The sequence below is a fragment of the Protobothrops mucrosquamatus genome, unplaced genomic scaffold (assembly GCF_001527695.2).
Source record: "Protobothrops mucrosquamatus isolate PMUCROS unplaced genomic scaffold, P.Mucros_1.0 scaffold411, whole genome shotgun sequence".
In the NCBI taxonomy this organism is placed as follows: Eukaryota; Metazoa; Chordata; class Lepidosauria; order Squamata; family Viperidae; genus Protobothrops; species Protobothrops mucrosquamatus.
The window spans coordinates 448,709-471,414 of NW_015386740.1; the positions used below are offsets into that span (position 1 = coordinate 448,709).

The 22,706-nt window shown below is 33.7% G+C and overlaps 1 protein-coding gene across 3 annotated transcripts in view; it reads right to left on the reverse strand.

Moving 5' to 3' along the window:
• Positions 1 to 273: 273 nt before the first annotated feature.
• Positions 274 to 22,706, reverse strand: part of DCLK1 (doublecortin like kinase 1) — a 159,335-nt gene continuing 136,902 nt past the window's right edge. For 2 of the 3 annotated variants that reach the window (XM_015816185.1, XM_015816184.1), the window contains exons 14-16: positions 21,939 to 22,019; positions 19,287 to 19,400; positions 274 to 438 (exon numbers count right to left, since the gene is read on the reverse strand). In XM_015816185.1, the coding sequence (XP_015671671.1) occupies positions 274 to 438; positions 19,287 to 19,400; positions 21,939 to 22,019 (360 nt within the window). Of the gene's footprint in view, positions 439 to 9,121; positions 9,196 to 19,286; positions 19,401 to 21,938; positions 22,020 to 22,706 lie in introns of all 3 variants that reach the window. The other variant, XM_015816186.1, reaches the window with a different exon arrangement.

A 22,706-nucleotide genomic window follows, 5' to 3' on the forward strand; every position in this document is an offset into this window, starting at 1 on the left:
CTTCAAATGTGAAACGGGAATGCTTGGAAATTCTGAAAGGACAGTCCCACCACATCTGTGGGTGTCAGGCTGCAGAAGGCTAGTCTAGACAGAAAACAAAGACCATCTCAAACATATAGGAAACTATTGTTATAAAGATACCATAAAACTCCTTTCTGGCATCTTTGTCAAGCAACTGATACAGACAAAAATCAAATGGAAAAATTGCACATGGTTTCAAGAATTGTCAAAATCTCAAAGGGTTAAGCCAAGACCTTCAACAGAAGTGATGTATTAAAAGGGCGAATTGGGTGAGCGAACAGTCTCAGATGAACTTGGTGAATAGTCTTCTGATTCAGAGTTGAGTTCAGGAGGTGGTGGCTGTGGCTTAAAACGTCCCCTCACATCCGGGTTGCGTCTTCGTCGGAAAACCTGCCTCTCCTTATCAAGAGCGGTGGTCTGGCAGGGGCATAAAATGAGAATAGATGAGATTAGGCTGTGCATGAAACAGCAAATCTGACTCTCATTTTTCCTCTTTTTCAAAGCAAACCTCAACCCAGGTCAAATTAACCCCACCCCACCCTCCACAATCACCAGGTTTGGCTAGTTTTGCAAGCTTTAATCCATTACATGACTCAATTCATATCAAAGTGCATAATCCAACCTATAAAGAGGCAGTGTGATCTCATCAAGCATGTACAGTATGAGTGCATGTCTCTGTATGGATGCCATATGTTAGACTTCTGGAAGCTATTAATTTTTTTTTGAATAATGGGTTCAGGTTTCAGGCAAGATGCAGACTAACTGCTTTTTCAAATGAGGTCTTGGTTCTGAATAGAAATTCAATGCAATTTAATCAAATGAGAGAAATAAATATTTGCCAATGTTCAAAATAGTGAAAGTATTCATAAAAATGCATTGCTACAAATATTGGATTTTGATAGAACGATCAGACAAGAGAGAGGTATTCTCAACATGCTTACTCCTTCTCTCACTTCATGCTCTCACTACTCATTACTCCTCTTTCCCTTTTAACTCAGGCATTTGCACACACATTACAAAAGCACACAGACCATTTCTCCTTCCCATAAGTTTGCACTAAGTTTCCCTGTTGCTCTTTTTATACGTTTTCTAGCCAAACAAACTACTCTTCCCATTCTCTTCATCTCATGTTGGCCATGTCTCAGTGTGAATTAAATTGCTACCAAATTCCAGTGTGAGCTGGAATTTCTTGGGTGACAGGCTTAGTATAATAATAATAATAATAATAATAATAATAATAATAATAATAATAATAATAATAATAATAATAATAATAATAATAATAATAATAATAATAATAATAATAATAATAATAATAATAATAATAAAGTTGGAAGGGATCTTGGAGGTCATCGAGTCCAACCCCCAGCTAGATTCTCCTCACCACTACCTATTTCCTATTTAAACATAGACACAGAGAGACTTTTGGAAAGATTTAAACTACATCGACAGAAATTCAAGTAATTATTTAATAACCTGATATAATGTTGGCCCTAATAAGCATGTTTTTAATTTTCAGAGCCAGTCCAAGTTTTGTTAGTTTGGGATGTCTTTAAACATGCAGTCAGAATCCCAAAATGTAATAAAAGCAGAAGATGGACAAAGTTTATAAAGCAAATGGATTCAGTTAAGCTAAATTGTTCCACTAATAGTTTTATAGTTAGAATATTTAAAGGACTGATAGAAAGTGGCAATAAAAGTTCATCTTTGGATCTTGGGGGGAAAAAAGACAATACTAAACTCCAACTGCTATCGTTTGCCAAAAGTTCTTTGTTTACAGTTGGTCCTTGGAAAAAGCCTAAAACGGTTTTCAAAGTTGTGCTTTAAAACCAACTTTATGATTATATTTTAATAGAAAGCAGAAGACATTTGGAAACATATTCACATTACAGAGATAGAATTTACAGTATATAATTCTCTGTAACAAATGGAGAGAATGGCATACATTACTATTCTATGACATACAGATTTGCATTTAAAATATTTCTGTGCACAAAAGGAGTTCATTTAAAGATTGACTCACATCACATCATTTTTATATTAATCCCAGATTCATGAAAAAATTTTCCTTTCAGCAGGAAAGTCTAAATTAAAATCTCCACTACAATCCAGAATAACTTTCTCCTGGTGCAAGGATAAGCAACTTTTTGTTTTGATTTTAAGGATGAACTAATCCTCATATTTCTATGTGATTGGGGTTCATATTGTTTAAATCAAAATCTTTTGCTCTTATGTCTAATTCAACCCTTTACTTTTCTAGTTATCCAGATCAATAAGCAACCTACACATGAGAACTATAGCAAAATCACGATCTATGACACATCCATGATGCAGGAGTAGATGACCTCCAAGGACCCTTCCAACTTTATCATTATTATTATTAATAATATGTTTGCAAAAAAAAAAAAAGATCCTGGTCCCTCTTTAGCATTATTTTGACTTATAATGAGAAGGAGGAGGAGTTTTCTACCTTCTAAGACAAAGGCTGTAATGGTAGAGAATATGAAGTTGTGTATGATGGGTTGGGAGATGTTAGAAGAAAAGTTATGGAGCAATTACAAATTTCCTTTGGCACTATTAGCTTAAAAGATTGTTTATTCCTGTATAAATCTTAATAAACTCAGTTGAAAATTGATCCATCATGTAAGTGGCAGGCTTCCATGAAAGTGACAGCTATTGAAGTAGATGTTGAAACTTCAGATCCTCCTGTCTTTCTATCTTTGTAAATCATACTTCTTTCCAAGATGTCCATACACCATTTCATATACTGCCATTTATCTTGAAATTTCTCATCCAGTTTGTGGATGGAATTTTTTTAACTCTTTCTCTTCCCTGAGACCTATTTACTCTTTCTTCATATATTTATTTTGCAACTTTATCTTCATTTATTCTGTTGTATGTAACAAATATACTTCAACATTCTTATTTTATACCAATAATTCATGTTTGTTTTCAATCTGCATTCATTTAGCAGATTTAATCTTATTTCTGCATTTTTCAACTCATAGACTTAGGTACCCCATTCTGATGGTTTCCAATGTTTATCCTGATGTATACAACTCTCACTTCTGCACAATAACACAGCATCTTATTTACAGCCATTTTTGCTTCTATCAACCAGTATTTGGCCCTTGCAACAATTCATATCATAGAAATATACTTTTTTTCTGCAAGCACCTGAATGTTTTATCATTTTTCCATCTTTTTCTACATTCTATCAAGATACATGTCATTCTACAATACAAATTCATTTATTTGCTCTACTTTTTCCATAATTTATGAATAATTACTTTATTTTCCTGTTAAGTATAACCTTATTGGACTTTGATTCATTAATGATCAGGCTCCATTCTCTTCATTGAACTATAAAAGTTAGTATTTTCTGTAAAATATTCAGGTTCTCAGTCAACAACACAGTACAAAGAACAGCCCTATTCTTATTCTCCAGTGAATGTACCTTTAATGTAATCAAAAGTAATCCTTATATGATTATCCATGAATAGATTTAACAACTTAAATGGCCTCATACATCCTTGTCAAGATGGTAGAAAAACTAATTACTAACTTTGATAGAAACTGAGGCAAGGAAGACTAGATTTAATTACCTATCCTGTCAGGTGACCTAATGGCTATGATCGGAACTAGGCTACGCATGCCATTTGTGACACTAGTCTAGATTAAAACCTAAATGAATCTAGGCATATACTGAAAGACCTGACATGCTAAACAATTTTATTTATTTTTCACAGAATTGCTGTGTGTTTCAAGAAAAATATAGAGAGCTAACAATTCCAGGTAACAATTGATGTGGAAAATGTTTACAAAGACAACTAAGAAGCCTCTATTGATGTTCTCCAACACCTAACTGACTTTGGCTTGTTCTTGAAAATAATAAGCAGGGTCAGATCTGGTCATTACTAAATATGACCACCAATAAATCCTAGATCTTGAAGAAGATAGTAGAAAAACTGTTCCATTATTGTGAAAATATTCCTGTAGGCACCATAAATTGCATTTGACTTTTTTTTTAACTTGCTTGAGGTAAGACTTCCAAAGTAAACAGAATATATTATTTTAGAAAGATTTGCACCAGCTAATTGGTATCAAGCACAATTTGTAACACTGTTATTAAATTGTAAATCCCTGTCTTCAAGTGTAAGAATAATTGAACTACTCAGTAAAAGACAGGAAATAAATCTAACTAACAAATGAATAATAGCCTCCTAGAGTCTTTTGGAGTGGGGAGGCTATAATACATCTAATAAATAAATAATAAATACATTTTTTACTCCATGCATGTTCCCATGGCAATTAATATTAAATAACCTACAGTGATACCTCAGTATTCAACTGCTTTAAAACTCATTGAATTTGGTACTTGATACATTTGACACAGAAATGTTGTCCCAGTACTCATTCGTTTGGTACTTGATCTGCTGTGACTGGAAGAGGGGGACGTCCATGGAGAACAGACAGAAAGTCAGCCATGCCAGGAAGGTCATTGCAAAAGGAAGCAAGGATGACCACCGAGGGCAGACAGGAAGTCAGCCATGCTGGGAAGGTTGCTGACATAGGAAAAGGGACAGATAGGAAGTCCTTCCTGGCCAAAACAAAGGGTCATGTGGTAAGTCATATGGTTTGTTTAGTACTTGTTTTTAGTACTTATCGTGCCTTCTAGAACCAATTAACAAGTGCCAAGGTACCGCTGTATTCCAAATTCCATCAGTATGTAAAATCATATTGACTTAAGTAAGATAATAGAGCTTGAATTAGTTAGAATAAAAAATATTGTGTATAATACTATAGACCAAGAAGGGTTCATGAAACTTCCACACTCAAATCTATATAATGTTATTCAGTTTTACTAATGTTAAGTTCCAAACATACTTTATCATTGTCTCTATCAGCATAAAACTAAATGGCAGTTTTCTCACCATTGTTCTTTCCTTTTTTTTCTTTGGAAAAAAGCAATGTTCCCATTTAAATTCTGGCAGGATATAAAGCTAAGATTTTCTTCCTTTTTATTTCATCATATTCATATCTTTTAAGTGAGGAACTTAAGGACTGTGATTTGACAAAATCACTCTAGCTTTAAAGATTGGAGCTCAACATAATATCTTCATAATCTTATTGTGATTACGCCATCTACTAGACCTATAATTCATTATATATTAATCAATCCAAATGCTGTTATACAGTATAATAGACAAAGCATTGTGCTTCTGTATAGATTCCTTTACTATATTAGTATTATTAGACATTTGATGATATCAATGAATAAAATACACTTGCAAGGACTGGTGTTTTTTTTTTTTAAAAAAGGATGCACTCGTTTTTAATGTTTCCTCCCCAAAATGAAAATACTAGAACATCCAAGTTAAATTAACATTTATATGTTAAATATGTTAAAAAGTATCATGAAATGATTAAACATGCTGGCTGAGGAATTCTGGGAGTTGAATCCACTCATCTTAAAGCTGTTGAAGCTGAGATCTGATCTGTATCAACAGCAAGGTGTAGGAAATACATGACTGATTATAACAATATCTTAGGCTGTTTTTCTTTGGAGGACCTTACTTTTTCTTTCTTAATGTCATTCATTTTCTCTTTTTAAAAGCTTTCTTCATCTATCTTTATGCTTCAGAAAAAGGATAACTTCCAGTGTAACATTATTTCTGCTGTTGTTTATTATAATTTGCCTACTAGTTCCCATTACTGATGTTAAAAACAATTTACAATATATCATTAAAATGCGATAATATAAGCTATATTGTATATAGTTTATCTATTATGAATGAAATCAAATGAAATCAAAATTTAATTATGGTCCAAGACAAAACCCATAAAAAGACCAGCATGCAATACAATAACTATACAAATGAAATTTTAAAATAGCAAGAAAATCCTAAAACAATTAGCAGCTAATAGTTAATAACATGCAGGAGGAACCAGATAGCTTCTATAGCTATTGATAAGAAGTTTGCAATCTTCTTAGATATTTCTGAAGGGTGGTCACCCAGGAGAAGGGTAATAGCCTCCTGTTCACAATGGCAATTAGAATTGTTAACAATTGGAAGTATTAAACTTGATGGCAATCTATAATGGGAATTTTAATAGCACATGTGAGACAGATTCCACCTTCTGAGTCTGAATAGAAAAAAATTGGCCCTCGTATGGGAGGCTTATATTAACTATTATCCTAATAACACCCCAATTTGGCTAAAATAAATAATTTCTTTTGTAATGTTAATGAAATATCTACTGATAATCCAGGTAGGAGGAACGGTTGTGCTATAGAAGGAACAGAAGATTTTGGTTCTGTCATTTTAGATATCTAGGTCCCAAATCCTCTGCTTTGCTACAGTCAGGGTTTTACCTAGTATACAAACAATATTATAAATTATATAAACTATATTACTATTTATAGTTTGTAATAGAAACCATTGCTAGCATAGCAAAAAAGCATACCCTACAACACACACACATATCATATATGAACTCACAGAGACAAGTGCATAAATGCATTTGCATACACAAATACAGACACACATGATTAAACATGTTGCCTAAAAAAAAGAAAAGGCAAAAGAACTAAACCCCAGAATAAAAGTACAGTACAGAAGATTTCTGATGGAAACATCAGAATCAAACTGTTTAGAAATACTGTACTGTACTTTTGTTCTGTTTTTTGTTTTTTTTTGCCTTTGACTGACTGAGCATCAATCACTACTTATGACTTATGTGAGATTAGAAATAAAGTATATAGATTTAAATTCAGAATGAACCAAGCTTGGAAATTTTCATACATTTACTAACTATAGACAGGAGTTCCAGCTGACACTGATGTCATATGATCCTACATGATAAACAATCTTCTATTAATATGAAGCATGCATGAGAATAATATTTCTCTTAGAATGGTACCAATTATTGTAATCTACTGCATATGTACAGTGTAGCCCATTAATGACCAGTTTTCCAGTATATATATATATTAAAAAGCCATTGGTCAAGACCATACATATAATCTGTAAACTGAGTCAAAAGTCAGCATGGACACCATGCCATGTACAGTCTTCATATTAATTATTTTAACAGTTCTTTCTATTCATAATTTTATAGTATTTTGAGCTACATACAGTACATTGCCTAGATATATGCTAATATGCTAATCCTTGAATGTTATACTTTTATGTCTTAACTGATCTGATAAGATGGGTTTCATAATTCCTCTAAAGCAATAGACAGCATACATTTTATATGAATACATTTATTCATATCTCATACACTTTTGAATGCATTGGTTATGGTACTATTAATATATACCTGTGGACAGAGATTCAACTACTTAGTGGAAGTTGGAGATGAAGGTATTTAAAAACTAATACAACTTGATGATTTTTGTACCTGCTCCCCAAAGCTAGAAACTACAAGAGACATCACCATCAGGAAACCTTTCCAAATAATGTTTTCTAACATTATGATTATGTATCTTTTTGCATTTTAAATACACAGTGTTCTAAATAGAAATTTTCAATTAGTAGAAGGGATAAAAGCATTTCCAATCAACATATTGTGCCTTAATTAGTGAATCTGGAATTTTTAATTCATCTGTGTAAATTCACACCTAAATATTCCTTCTGATGTAAAACTGTTATCCCAATTTATTCTTTACATAAAAATCTGGTATACTTAGTAGTATGCAACACATGATCAATCTATATGTGTATAGGAAGTAGTGAAGCAAACGTTTAAATCATCGTTACCAAAAATACAGTAATTTCTATTAATTTTGTTTGGTATTACCAGCAGTCTTGATAGGCATGTAAACACTTTTCAGTCTTGAATTTTTCAAGCAAGTGTGCATAATCTAATCATTCTAATGCATGCAATTAGATAAATTCTGATTAAAGATTTAAAATACTGTGACATATAGATATGATTTTGAATACTGACAGAATAGAAACTGAATATATACTTCAAGAAGGCATCCATTCAACTTTTTCTTCCTATAAAGATCAATTTCTGGTCACAAGAAAGGTTATTTTTCTAAAGGTTGGAAAAATTGCAATCTAATCCAGATATTTTAATTAAAATATATAGAGGGAATATTTAATTTACTGTAAATGCTTGTATTGACTACTGCCACAATTATATTAATAAAGGTTAGATCTGCACAATCTGGACAAGCCTTCTACAGAACTGAAAGCAATTCCTTGAACATAAAAATATTTGTCAATATTTAGTTCATCCTACTGAGTCTTTTCAAAGGTTACAAAAACCCATATTTATAAAGTTACCAAAATGTATAAAAACTGAACATCAATAAATATCATATACTAGATACTGTATTCATCTTTGTAGCAAAATTATGCATCATTGCAGGTAACACCTATTTTCAATTGAGCAGGAATTCTTAGTCACAATCCTACCACATAATAAAAAGTGATGTACTAAAGAGAGAGGTAGATTCATGCAATATCATTTTTATCCACTTCTTTTAAAACGGAGTAACAAAAATGTGCATACTTTGAAAACACAAGCTAACCAGAGCACATACAATGCATTATATTTCATTGAACAGGGTAAAGCTTCTCAATACTATGTCATGTCAATGCATTGTTCATTCTAAGATAAGGATTGTGGTTGGGAAGGGGAAATTTAAAATGACAGTATATAATTTTGTATCTCAGAGAGAAAAAATAAATATAAATGTAGTTCTATATGTATTGATATCCTGTTGCCATTTCATAGGTAGAAAAAGAAAGAGCACAGGATATTAAAAACTGTTAACATAAAATAAAATATTGCGTGAACATTTCATTTTTCTGTATACACTGTCCTTTTAACTATAGGGAGCACTTGATACTGAGCATGTGCAATGAAGAATAAGCTTGCAATGTCAGTGTGAATAATGGGTGAAGAAAGGGAATGAGGGGTGTGGCATCTCGACCAAGATTCAAATGAAACTGATAAAGCAGCATATGGACTGGGTAACAAATAAAAAAAAACATGTTTATTCACTGAAGTAACTGGTTAATGGAGACTGCCAGCACGTTGCCATGGAAACACTGACTGTTGGAGCTGTACCATCTCATACCTTATCCAATACATTCCTGGTTGTTGGTAGTAGTCCAAAGACCCTGATCTCTTGATGGTAAACCCGTGGTCCAGCTGAGCAGAGAGAAATGGGCAACTCAGTGGATCGATATTGTGCTAGAGAATTAAGACCTCCAGACCAAAACTGTTCCTTATTTATTAGTGCATATTTATTTTTCAGTTTCACAAGGTAGTACGCTAACATTTAAAAAAAAATAAAATCAAAATAAAAACTACATATTGGAAATGGGAAAAAAAGAGAAAATAAACAAATAATGAAGAAGATCCTAGACGAAATAATTTATCTGGCTAAATTAGTATCTTGTTTATTAATGACTACATAGTGCACTTATTTCAACTTGAAACAGTAATTGGTTTGAAGTTAAACAAAATAGGGCTGTATAAGGCATCACGTAAGGTTTTCCCATTTTATAATTAAGATTTTGTGAACAGTTTTGTTTTCAGTATTTCTTGGTTTTTTTTATAAATCACAATAGCCACCTCCATAACCAAATAGATTAGATTTTCATAGATCAAAATCATGCTGCTTCATATTGATGAAAATGTATAAATATGAAAAGATTAACATTTTGACATTCCCACCAATCTTGTTGGTTTGAAAAAAGAAACTTTGATCTAAAATACAAAGAAAAATGCTAGATAACTGTATATTACTACAGTCTATATTTTAATCTTAAAAAAATGTATAAGTTTGCAACCCTTTTATCAGAATTCAAAGTACAATCTTAATTTATTAATTTGGGAGGAGCATGTTTCTTGAAACTCAAAGAAAAAGAAACTATTCCATTTAATTTCACTGATATAGTAACAAAAGGGTGATTTTATTCTTTATTAAACAGTACTTTCCATTGTGTGTAGCAGGGCACCACATAATAAGTAATTAAAAGCTATTTTAGTGCAGGTAGTTCTTCAGATACAGAAAGGGGAACAAGGCATATTATACAGTTGAGTATTTGAAAATGTTTTAGCATTCACATACACATGCAGAAAAGAGAACAAAGATAAATCCCTTTTGTGTTTATGTATACTTTGTTAGAGTGACATAAGGCCAGAAGTTTACAATTTAAATTACAAGAGGCAGCTTGAAACAGCTCCAGAAAATCAGTTATTTAGTTGTTGCAGTATGCATTCTGACTTTGAATCCAGATCATAAAGAAAAGAATGTTTATTTTCTTTCATCAACTTTTTTCTTATGTAGAATACTTTAAAACACCCAAATGATTGAAGACTTCCAGCTAAAATGATGGCCTTATATTGTATCTAGTACTATATCCAAGATCTGCTGCTGCCATCTATTGTTGTCTGAGGGCAATGCACTAATAATATTGAACAGCCAATGTCTAGGAATTTCAAAAGAAAATATTTTATTAAACTGTAATTACTTGAGTGGAGAAAAAAAAATATTGGCTTAGATATTTTGCATCCCTTTTTTAATTCAGCATTTTAAGTACTGAAAATCACAGCACTAATTAAATTATAAATAACATATAGTTGGAAGTAAAAAAAAATCAAATAAATTCTTTGCTCAAATCAGATTCAGGTGCCAATGAAAAGTGCAATTCACAAGCCACTTAAGGTTGCAGAATTGGGGTAGCTCACACATATAAGCTCTTTGCACCTGAGTTGCATCCAGTGTAAGGTATCTAGCAAAAAAAGATGATGATGAAGAAGAAAATACATTTGTTCCATCACAACTGTAGAGTCCTTTTGGACAATCATCTGAGATCATGGTAACCCCAGCAGAACATGTGTTTCTGTGTGAGAGAGAGAAAGAGAGAGAGGGGGGGGGGAGGGAAAGAAACAGACAGACAGACACACCCAGTCTTCTACCTTCATTCAGCTTACACCATAGATTCTGTGTATTTCCTACATTTTTATTGCCTCCTACAAGAAAAAAAGGAAGGGAAAAGGCCTTCTCCAACTACTTCAGCAGTATCTTTTGTTGCTGGCAATTCTATCTGTCTAATAGGACCAAGTGCTGACAGCATAATATATCTATTTTTTTATCTACTTAAGGTAAAGACATTTTCCTTTGGGACAGAAGGAGCAGGAGAGCAGATGGACAGTCTCCAAGTACTCAAAAGGTTATCTGAACGGACTTGTGATAGGAAAGATGCTCACTGAGTATTAAGCTGTACCTCAACTTTTGCAAAATCTCTCTGTTGGATTCTTTTGGAATTATGTGAACAGAGGCTCCTAGCCCTCAAAGATGTGCTGGTTCAAGAATGAAAAGTCTGATGAACAGTTATTCTGAAAATGCATAACTCTTAAGCTCCCTTACTTGTATGGAAAGAAAGCTTGGGAAGACAAAAGGGAAATCCTGATGGATCAGGAAAAGGTCCATCTAAATCCCAAATTCTGTGTGTCATAGTGATCAGTTTAGAAAGTTTAGAAATATGGACAATTACAGTCCCCTAGCCTGGGCTTAGTATTTGTGAAGGAATGTAGTCCAAATTTCCAGGAGGCTGTGCATTCCAGAGGGGCAAAAGACAGCACAGTTAAGAGTGGTCTGCTTTAATTTGGCAAGATTGATGCCAGGCTCCAAAACCCAAGACAAACATACTGCATTGAGATTCTTTTAGGCAGTGTCCTTTACCTAAACATAGAAATCCTGTCAAAATAAAGCAGAGAACCTGCACCACAAACCATATATTTTGGGAACTATTAATTATTAACTCTGCTGACTCTTGCTCCTCTGGAATGCACTCCCTTCCTCCTGGGAATCGAGGTCACATTTCATCACAGTGCTTCACTGCAAGACCACCAGAAAATTCCAGCGCTGTAGAGAAAATATGTAGGCAAATGTGTTTTGTGTCTGTATACAGGCACACATTTTGGTTTTTAAATAATGTTCATAGATGTGTTTATGAACTGAATTTTGCTCAATTCAAAAGAGTCTTGATTTTATAGTTCTAAGATTCTGGATAGAGTATTCAGTCATCAAGATTGATCTACTGATAGGTAGATCTGTCATGAATTAGTGCATTCCCATTGGTGGTGATTACACCTGATTGCAGCAACTTCCATAACTGAACTAGGCATGTTTATTGAATTTTAAAATAATGTAAAAATATATGAAAATTTAATCTACCAAGTGAAAATGTTTAATTGACTGACCATTCTTTAAGCGGCTGTAGTAACTATGGAGGACAGAAGAAAGATTCAGTACTAAGACAAAAAACTTATAAATAAAGCTTGGTTTGTGTCAGATGGCCCACCCCCCTTGATTCACACAAAAATACAAGGGGCGAGGAGAGGAGAAGTATATTCAGAGTTGCAAGATTCTGTTACTACAGATGTTCTAATAAAACGGACTGCTCAGTGACGCTAGTCTACCTTACAGGGCTGACGTAGCTGAAGGGTTCAGCTTAAAAAAAAATTGCAATCAAGGCTTTCTTTTATTAAATGTGGTTGCACAGATATAAGCTGCCATAACTGTAAACGTTGTTCACCAGTGGAAGAGACTACTTTGAGAAGTGAGGGATCTCCTTCCTGGGAACTGCTTCCGTTGGCGATATTTTAATAGTGGATTCCTGTACTAGAGAGGTCTTGGGAATAGATGGTCTCTAAGATCCTTCCACTATGATACTATGAATATGGTTAGACTTACATCCATGTGCCCGTTGCCTTTTGGCTCTAGGAAGATTCTACCCGTCCAGTTAGTCTGAAGGCTTTTTAAAATTGTACATGGGTTTAATTGTTCTTGAATTTACAAGTACAAATGCAAATTTTTTACTTTTATGTACTGCTTACTCATTTTATTAGGATCAAAATTTAAAATTGGAATGTTATTGTGGATGCCAGTGAGTCTTACATGAGCCAATATTTGTTCTGATTTTCACTCTTAATCAAATAAGCTTTGGTTGGACAGAAGTGTGATATAATGTAAGCCTAGAAGCTATGGTTTACACTAGTTTTACTTTATTTTTTGGAGCATTTAGCTCTTCTTTAAAACCACTTCCAAAATGTTACTTACCAGTTTAAATTGATAGTTGTATTAATATAGAATTTATTATTCTTTTAATGTTATTCAGTCAATCAAACTAACAGAACGACTTTCCAATCACAATTGCAGGTTCTAATTTTCAGCTATATGGACCACTAGGAGGCAAGCACTAGCTGACTAGTTTCATCGACTTTGGAATTTTTGTGATGCGGGAGCCAGATGTTATTCTATGGCATTCAATCCTCTGCTGGGAATTCAACTCATGGACCTTCGCACTTTAAATGACTATATATAATGCAGTAGCTTTAGCAGCTATCTAGGTCCTGGTATTAGGTGGCTGCAGAAAGGGATATAGAGAGCTCTCAGAATGCTATATGCAACCCAGCTTGACTTAAGCTTTGTTGAGTTGAAAGGCATCAGGGCTATATTATGCCATGCCTCTGTCTACCTATGCCTGATTACCTATTTACCACTTGGGAGTCAATGTAATTAAAAAATGCCTCAGGATATATATTGTATAAAAATAGAGGAAAGTGGAAGTCATGTAAAATCCCATACATTGGATTGTATTTACCATTCTGAGAATTGCAGGTCATATATTTTCATTATATTTGTTTTTTCTTCTTCTCATCAATACATGGTACTTACAAGCCTCAAAAATAATTTACTTTCGTAGATAAAAAAGGAAACTCAAAAAAATCAAAGCAAACTTAGATGTTGTTGTGTCTGCTTGAAAGCAACATATATAATTGGATCTTAGTTCACCCAATATAGTTCAACCAATCACAATAAGGAGAATAAACTGGACTGCAACTCACTAGTATGCAATACTATCTCCCTGTTAATTTTTTTTTTAAAGGCTCATTTGTTTTCATTAATTTCAAAACAGGAGAATGTTATTAATCAACTCTGTAAGGCAATACCACTTCCCTATGAGTCTTTCAAGACATCTGTTAAACCCTAATTACTAGTTCTCCTCTTTAGTAACTACAGACACCACAAGGCAGCAGTTAAGTCACTAGTTTGAAATACTCAGAGAAAACAGTGACAAATTGCTAGAAAGTCTTCACAGTATTGAAGCAATTACTTCTTATTTTAAAGCATTTTTCAGCCTAATCAAAGAGTGTAAAGAAAATAGTTTACTGATGCTGCTGTCTTTATCTATTTATTGAAAATATAACCTCAGAGAAAAGATTATATTAGCCTTGGTTACACGGCATGGCACAGAGAAATTTCATTTAAGAATCTGAAAAGTAGATGTTTAGAAACCAATTTGTTCAAGAAAATTTGAACAAGCTATTAATATTTAATCTGCATTTGCATAAATGGCAGATGAAGTGATAAGTGCCTAAATATCAACATCAACAGTACTCAACTAAGTTTGTCATTGTAGTTTCCCTTTAAATGTCTACAGCTGACAGAGGGAATAGAAGAGTGATATGAATATGCCATCAAACCCACAAAAATGTCAACCGCATTTCATTTTTAAAAGCTAATTTTCTTTGAAAATATTTCATTTTTCCAGTGTCAAGAGGAATTGGGTAAAATGAACTACAAAATCTGTAAAGAAAAACAAAAGCAACTCTAAGCAAGTGCTATACAATTTCATAGTTCATGTTAAAAATGTCAGAAGTATGTTCGCTTTTACTTTGGGGTTTCAGAGAGGGGAGCTGATTAAAAAAATACCAGATTTAAAGGCTGGGTTGATTGAAAAAGGTGGGCAGTTTATTATCAGACTAATGGTGGTAATGGTGCTATATTAATATATAGTGTGTGTGTGTTTTGGGATGCCATAAGCAGCCCTGGCTTCTTAATGTGTACACATGTAGTAATGTAAATACATGGCAGTCTTTAAATATAAGAATCTAAGTATAAAGCTACCTATACGTCTGTGTAAGACATCTTAATGAAAGAGCCCCTTTCATTAAGCCAGTATTATGAAGAAAATGGAAGCTTTGCAGTAGGAATTGACCTTCCCACCCACTTCAGAATACCACTTTCAGTGAATTTCAAGAGAAGAGAAAGCTTTAGACATTTTTGATCAGTAAATAAAATTAAATGATTGTAGTGTAAGCTTTTGAACTGCTTTAATAATGTTTATATAATATGCCTATAGCAGGGGTGTCAAACTCAATTTCATTGAGGGCCGCATCAGCATTGCGGTTGTCCTCGGGGGGCCGGGTAGGTGTGGGCAGGGTGGGGACGGCCTACTGGGTGGGTATGGCTGGAGTGGGTGTGGCCTGCTGGGTGGGCATGGCCAGCTCTACATCGTTCGCGTCAAGGGTGCCTGTGGGGGCCTGGGCAGGAGTGGGACAGATCTGAGGGTCTCTGGCAGAAGGGGGTGGGACCAGGGCAAGCACCAAGGCATGGTCCACTGGAAGAGCCTGCCAAAACCCCTCCCCCGGAGCCCATCAAGCCGGATATGTGAAGTAGGCAAGGGCCATTTGCTGGCCACTTCCAGGCGATGGTGCATTTCTTCATTCCTCACAAAGGATGACACCTCCCCAGTGCACACCCAGGGGGTGGGGCCAATGCAGCAGGGACTGATCCCTCGCTGTTTCCAGATGGCCTTGGAGAGCTAAGACTGAATGCATTTCAGCATAGATGGCTATCACAAAATTGTACATTGGCTCCCGGGCGGCCAGGGCTGAGGCCAAGGCAGCGGCGGCCATTCCTCACTGTTTTCAGAATGACTTCGTGGGCCACATGAAACCATGTTGCGGGCTGCATCCGGCCCCCGGGCCTTGTGTCTAGCCTATAGTGTTCCAGACTTCATATTATAATGGATGATGTTATAAGGTCCTTGGTGCTCTCTGAACTTGATAGTTTTCTTGCAGACATTTCATTACCAAGCTAGGTAACATCATCAGTTTGGTAATGAAACATCTGCAAGAAAATTGCCAGGTTAGAGAACACCAAGGACCCCACATTTCACCCCTAAGCTACAAATATTCTCTTCTATCCAATAAATAATTTGTCCTTTATTTTTATATTATTTTATGAGTGCCATTCTTTTGTGGAAAAAATTAGAATGGCAAACCTTGTATTTGTAAGGAGAATGAATACTACACCACATTTAAAGCAAATGGGGAAGCCTTGTGGATAGAGAAGCTAGTATTTAGATTTCATATATTCAGCAAGCCCTTTCTAAGCCTATATCCAGGCTTCAATACTACATTTGGTTTCCTTCCTGGATTAAGTTGTGCTTAATTATAAGTAGTCCTTGACTTAGCAACCATTTGAAATCACCTTCCTGGTTCTGAAGTTCCAACGGTCACCCATGTGGTCACATGATCTTATGTCAATTGTTTGGCAACTGGCCCACATTTACAGTTATTTAAAGTGTCCCAAAGTCATGTGACCACATTTTACCACATTTTTGCCAAAACCTGGCATTTATTTTTGAGTTTTGGTAAAACTGGCCCATAGCAAACAGTTGGTTTGTTCAATGAATGTGGCATTCACTTAACAACCACCCAAAAAAGGTCGTACAATTGGGTTGGTCATGTGGGTGATCTGTTTTAAGATCATCATGATTTATAATCATAATGGGCAGGCTCCATTAAGGTCATAACTGAAGGACTACTTGTATTGCATTTATATCCATTTTAGGAGCTGTGGTGGCACAGTGGCTAGAATGCAGTATTGCAGGCTAATTCTGCCCATAGCCAGTAGTTCAATCCTGACCAGTCAAGGTTGACTCAGCCTTCCATTCTGCCAAGGTTGGTAAAATGAGGGCCTAGATTGTTGGGGGCAATATGCTGACATTGTAAATTGCTCAGTGAGTGCTGTAAAGCAGTATGGAGCAGTATATAAATCTAAGTGCTATTGCTATCTGACATTTTTGTTGAAGGTTCAAGGTAGCATACATGATGGACTCCAGTCCACATAGAAACATTTTAAACATTACAATATATGGATACATACAGAACAGTACATTTGAACTGGATTTGAAACATTAATAAATATTATTTTATTGCTACTGACACTGTATTGTAAAGTTGATGAAAATTAGGGTGGTTTGTGAGTGTTATCCAGCAAAAATATATAACCAACATTTTAAAACAGTTAAATGGAACTGCAGGGTTTTTGTTCAAATTTATAATGAACCAAAGCAATGGGGAACTATAAAATAATGTAAGCCCAATAGCAAATTGATAAGGTGCCAAAATAACATAGTGCTAAACACAATGCAAAGATCTGTGTATTTCTTTATTCTCATAGAAGTTTTTATTCTCAGTGAGAAGCTGCAGTGCAATACCTTTTCTTATTTAGAATATTTGAGCTACCCAAAACAATAAATTTTACTGCAAATCTTGCAAATTAAATTTTAAAAAGAAAAGAAAAGTAAACACAATAAAGAAGGCAAAAATGGGTGCAAAAAGGACTAGCAAAGCATTCTGAAGAGTTTTAAGAACTATGAAAAACAGTGCAGAGTAGAGGAACTGAGCGGTACATCTCACGGGCAAGCGTGCTGGCAGTCCAATTGAAAAGAGTTTTCAGCTGGACAGTTAAGCATATACCTGGCAATTCATATGAAAAATGCATATAATGGGATGTTTTAGTTGTGGGAAAGCTATGGTAGTTTTCCTATTAAAAAAACAAAAAAAATATTGACGATATGTTAGATGATGACATTAACATAATAGGAACAATAAAGTCCAAATCTAAGAAAAACATGGCAAATTATCTTCCCTGGTAAGGAAGGTGAATTTGCCAATTCTGCCAACTGAGTTGTTTTTACTTCTGCTGACTTAAAATCAGCCTCTGACTAATACAACAGCTACCCAAAGTGTACCACCTACAATTTATGGTTGTACCATCTACAATTTAGTGAAGCTAGGGAAGAAACACTGATGAGTCTAATGTGGTAAATGAGCATGTTCAATGAATCATTATGATGTTTCCGTTTAAAGCATGGTTCAGGGAGGCATAATTATGGAAGGAAGCTTAAAATGTAGGCAGACTTAAAGAAAAAAAGATGGGAACATTAAAAAATTGACCACTCCATTATATTTATTGGTAGAAATGTATATCTTGCATACGTTTGAGTGATCAACAAATACTAATCACTTCACTATTATTAAATATATGTTTTAAATATATATATTCTTGGCAAAGGGTCAAAGTGAACCTGGTTCATTTCCATTTGCACTATGATATACAGATGATACGGTATGTTAAACAAGTCTCATAATCTCAGATACATGTCCTGCTGTACATACTATGTCCTGTTGAAAGACTTATGTTGACTTTATCCAAATCTCAGGCCACTTTAATTTCTGTCCAGAGGGAACCACTTAGTCCAATTGTGTGCAAAATTAAACTATTTAAAATGGAATAAAATTCATGAGCATACATTAAATGTATCCTATAATATAAAAGGGGATACAGTAATAAATTGATCTCTATCCATTTCCACTCTATGGATATGGATTTATGATGACTTGGTCTGTCTGTCTGTCTGTCTGTCCGTCTATCCATCTATCCATCTATCCATCTATCCATCTATCCATCTATCTATCTATCTATGTCATACCAAGTCATCATAAACCTATTTAGTGTCCTTAAAAATGGAATTCATTATGGCTATTACAGTTTCACTAGAGTTAGAAAAAATCCTAAAATTGCTCAGGCAAAGAAGTTTTAAGTAAATTAGTATCCTGATCTTCACTTGGGTTGGCAGTGCAGGTACCAACCTTTCAAACACAGAACAGTGCATGGATTAGCCTTGTGTGGCATAGCGAAACTGGAAGCCTTTGTAGTGACCTGCATTGAGCCAATTCAGATAATATGGCAAAACTGAATTAAGTAGGCAGCCATATCTATGTCCAAAATGGCTGCATTTCTTTATACTAGATATGCTTATTTTGTTCATTACAAAGTGTCTCTTGCTTATAATTAGGATGTGATTTTTTTTTCTTCCCATGAAATGCTCTTTAAATGTTCACCTCAGTGAATGTGTGTTGAATTTTTTCTCCTCATAAGGACTGATTTTCAATAAGAAATATGTATGCTGCCTAGCAGCTTAGGATGATGAAGCAATTAAAAAGTGTGATCTCCCAATGATGGGACAATGGAATATCTGTTTTTCACTGCAATTAAAACTGAACATATTAATTGAACATGGGGGAGGGGTCCTCAAAAAACCCCATCATTTTATAAATATGGAGGAAAACGATGCATTGCAGATGCTTACTGCTATAACGGAAACGCCGGCAGCTGTGCTGTTGGGTTTAGGGCCTGTGTTGAAATGTTTTTTTATCTTCCCAGCTACTGACAACTGATGCTCATTTTCTGGAAGGCCATCATCCTACAAAACAAACAACAGTAATTCATTTCAGGACTTCGACAATTTTGTGGTTATTTTTCCAAAATTATTGTGTGCCAAGGATTTTTAATTTGCAGAAATATAATTAATTTTGTGAATCTGTACTTTACAATTTGCTAACCTTTTATCATCAACTAAGAACTCCTGAATAGAATCCTGACGATACCAAAGTATTATAACTCTTAGATATAATCACGTTTTCCACTATGATTTACTGCTTAACTTTAGTAATATGCCCGAAGATAACCAAAAAAACAAGGCATAGTAATTTCAGTTGTTTGGGGCACTTTCATACAACAAAAAATAGCCTGAGGAATCTCAATAACATTATTATTTCATGAACCATGTAGATTTTTAGAATGACTCCACATTTTCTGTGAGACCCTTTTAAAACCCTTTAAAAATGTATTTTGAAGACTAGGCATTACAATTTCATTTATTGTACAACTTTTAATCAACATAGGAATTGTAAAAAAAAAATTAAACAATCTTGATTAGGAACTTCCATATTCTTGTACTTACAGCCAAAGTTTTTTTTTTTTAAAAAAGCAATGTTTTCTAAGCTATTTTGGACATAATGTATTTTATTTCTTTCATCAGTTTAAAGACCTTTGAAATGCTGAATTCACAATTAAAATAATTATTATATTACACAAAAAGGTACTGTGCTATAACTAAAAGTTCTGGTATATCTTTGACGGCAACATAAGCAGTAAATTATAATGAAATGATTAAGAGAAATCTAAAGTTTGTTTACATCCCTTCGTCCAAAATCAGAGGTATTTCAGGCAGAAACTGATTTCAGAAATGTCAGAAGGTTTAGTTTTTGAGTAAAATAGAATTGAAAATGTCTGTTTTCCAATAACTAGCAGCGCAGTTAGGCTTCTTTCACTGAAACTAAAATGGAACTACAGTATTTGCCCCCCCTATACAGTTGCCTTATGCATCAATATAACACCACAGTAATTTTGGCAAATCTTAATTGATCTTTTGCAGCATTCACAAGCTGTGCATACAAAGTCCAGCCATAATATGTTGTATTATCATTTTTGCACAATAATATTAATGACTCATAATTGTAATGACACTAGGAATCCAATATAGTGATTTTAAGATGTGCTTTTCAATCACTCTAAATTTTGAAAATATTAAAGGGATCATAAATAAAAGGTGCATAATGTTCCTTCCTAGTTACTAAATAAATCGAGGAGAAAAATCAGACTTGTATCACTGATCTCAGTAACAATTTTGACACTGGAATTTTAGGCTGCATTTTTGTTTCTTTTGGTTATCTCACAGTATAGAACTCTATGAAGCGTTTTCAAATTTAAACATTGGCAAAGATGGATTTAATTTTTCTATATTTTCAGGTTTATTTAAGTTTTACTTTTTAGTTAAAGAAGTTCAGAATTTATTTCATCTTTGACTCAACTTGAAAATAATTATGTGATTTTTTTGAAATCTGGAAGGTATTGAATTCCTTTTCGGTCAGTTGAAATACTTGCACTTAATCCTGCAAACATATACATAAAATTTTCTGACATAGACCTAATTTACAGGCTGCTAAATCAATATTTGAGATAGTGAGATGGGTGGCATATAAATTTAATAAATTAATTTGATAAATAAATATTCTACTTTTATGAGAAACAAGTTTATAAAATGTACATTCATGTGAATTTTAGAATAATGAATAATGAGTGTCAGTATTCTGATTTTGTGAAAGAGTAGAAGCTCAGTTTAATTTCATAAAAATGAGGCTAATATAACAGGAAGTTCTACTTTGTAGATACTGATAAAAAATAATAATGATTCAATGTAACCACCCTTCAATTTAGAAATGGGAACTTATATAATGTAGATTTGTATTAATTCAAGCTGAAATAACTTTAGATTCATCACTGCTGAGTAAAGATGTATATATTCTGTTTGACTATATAATAAAGACCCTTCAAGACATCAGAAATGATGAATCTTTCATGTATGGGGGATAGGCAAAAGAATTATTATATTATAAGGGCAAATCTATGCCTGAATTATAGCAATGGATGTGTTGATCCATCACAATTTGAATTAGCCTTTTTTTTATAGGCAAGGAAAATAATTTCTCAGCAATTTAATCAAATTATCTGGAGTGGTATTGGATATTCATTCCTTTCCCCCTTTCTTTATGCAAGGTTCTCTCTCCTCTTCTGGTTAGTTTGATGCACTATTTTTTTTTTTAAAAAAGACAGTTTTAAACTTAATGAAAAAATGTATCCTGATATGGCAGTTCCTGGAATTGGCAAAACGTCAGAAAGTTAGTTACACTTTCTGAAGACACAACACCATACTGTATCTGGCATATTCCTAAATGCATGTCAGAATATATGCAGAGAAAGTTATTATTGGAAATAAGCCTACATTTTGCTATAATGTATAAAAATTTCATATTTCCAAAACAACATTCAGGCTGATTTGACAAATAATGCAATAAAACACAGTGTGGCTAAAATAAAACAAGTAGCAACATTCACTTACATTAACCCATGGATGCTCAAGCACTTGCAAAGCTGAAAATCGCTGTTCTATATCTACCTGAAGCATCATAGTAATTAGTTCCTGTAAAATGAAAATATTATATCCAGTAAGTTCATTCTAATTGGATACATTGGATAAAGAATTTTTCAAAGATGAGAATAGCAAATACATTACTGAATATATTGAAAAAAGTAAGATAAAGGGTGAAATACATTCCAATCTTGCATTTTAATATATCAACTGATAACTCAAAAGTTTATGAAAAACAGAAGACTTAACCTAAAAGTTGGAAAATCAAAATTGTATTTGAATCTAAACATGGTCAAATATATTTGTAAGAATATTTTATTATTAATATCTACTAAATAATTCAGAAATTTTTTTCCTAAGTATCCAGAAAACATGCTCATTAATTTCTCAAATCCTTATATTCAGTTCCAGAAAGTCTCCTGTAGAAAAGTATCAATTCCAGTATAATATTGCATTTTTTATTTTTCATCCAGTTATACAATTTTTCTAAAATCCAGGTTCTATTCCTGGGGACAACCAGACTTGGATAGAATCTTTGTTACCTGCCCTTGATATGAGTCTTTCAAAGCTAAAATGCTTTCCTTCCAGATACTGTAATATTCATAATTTCATTTGGCTTTAGAAGAGCTCAAGGGCTTATACATCCTTTGGATGCACTTAGGAACTATTCCCCCAAATTATAATATATTAGAATGTTATTTAAAGCATTGTTTATATCAATCAGGTATATATTAGGAT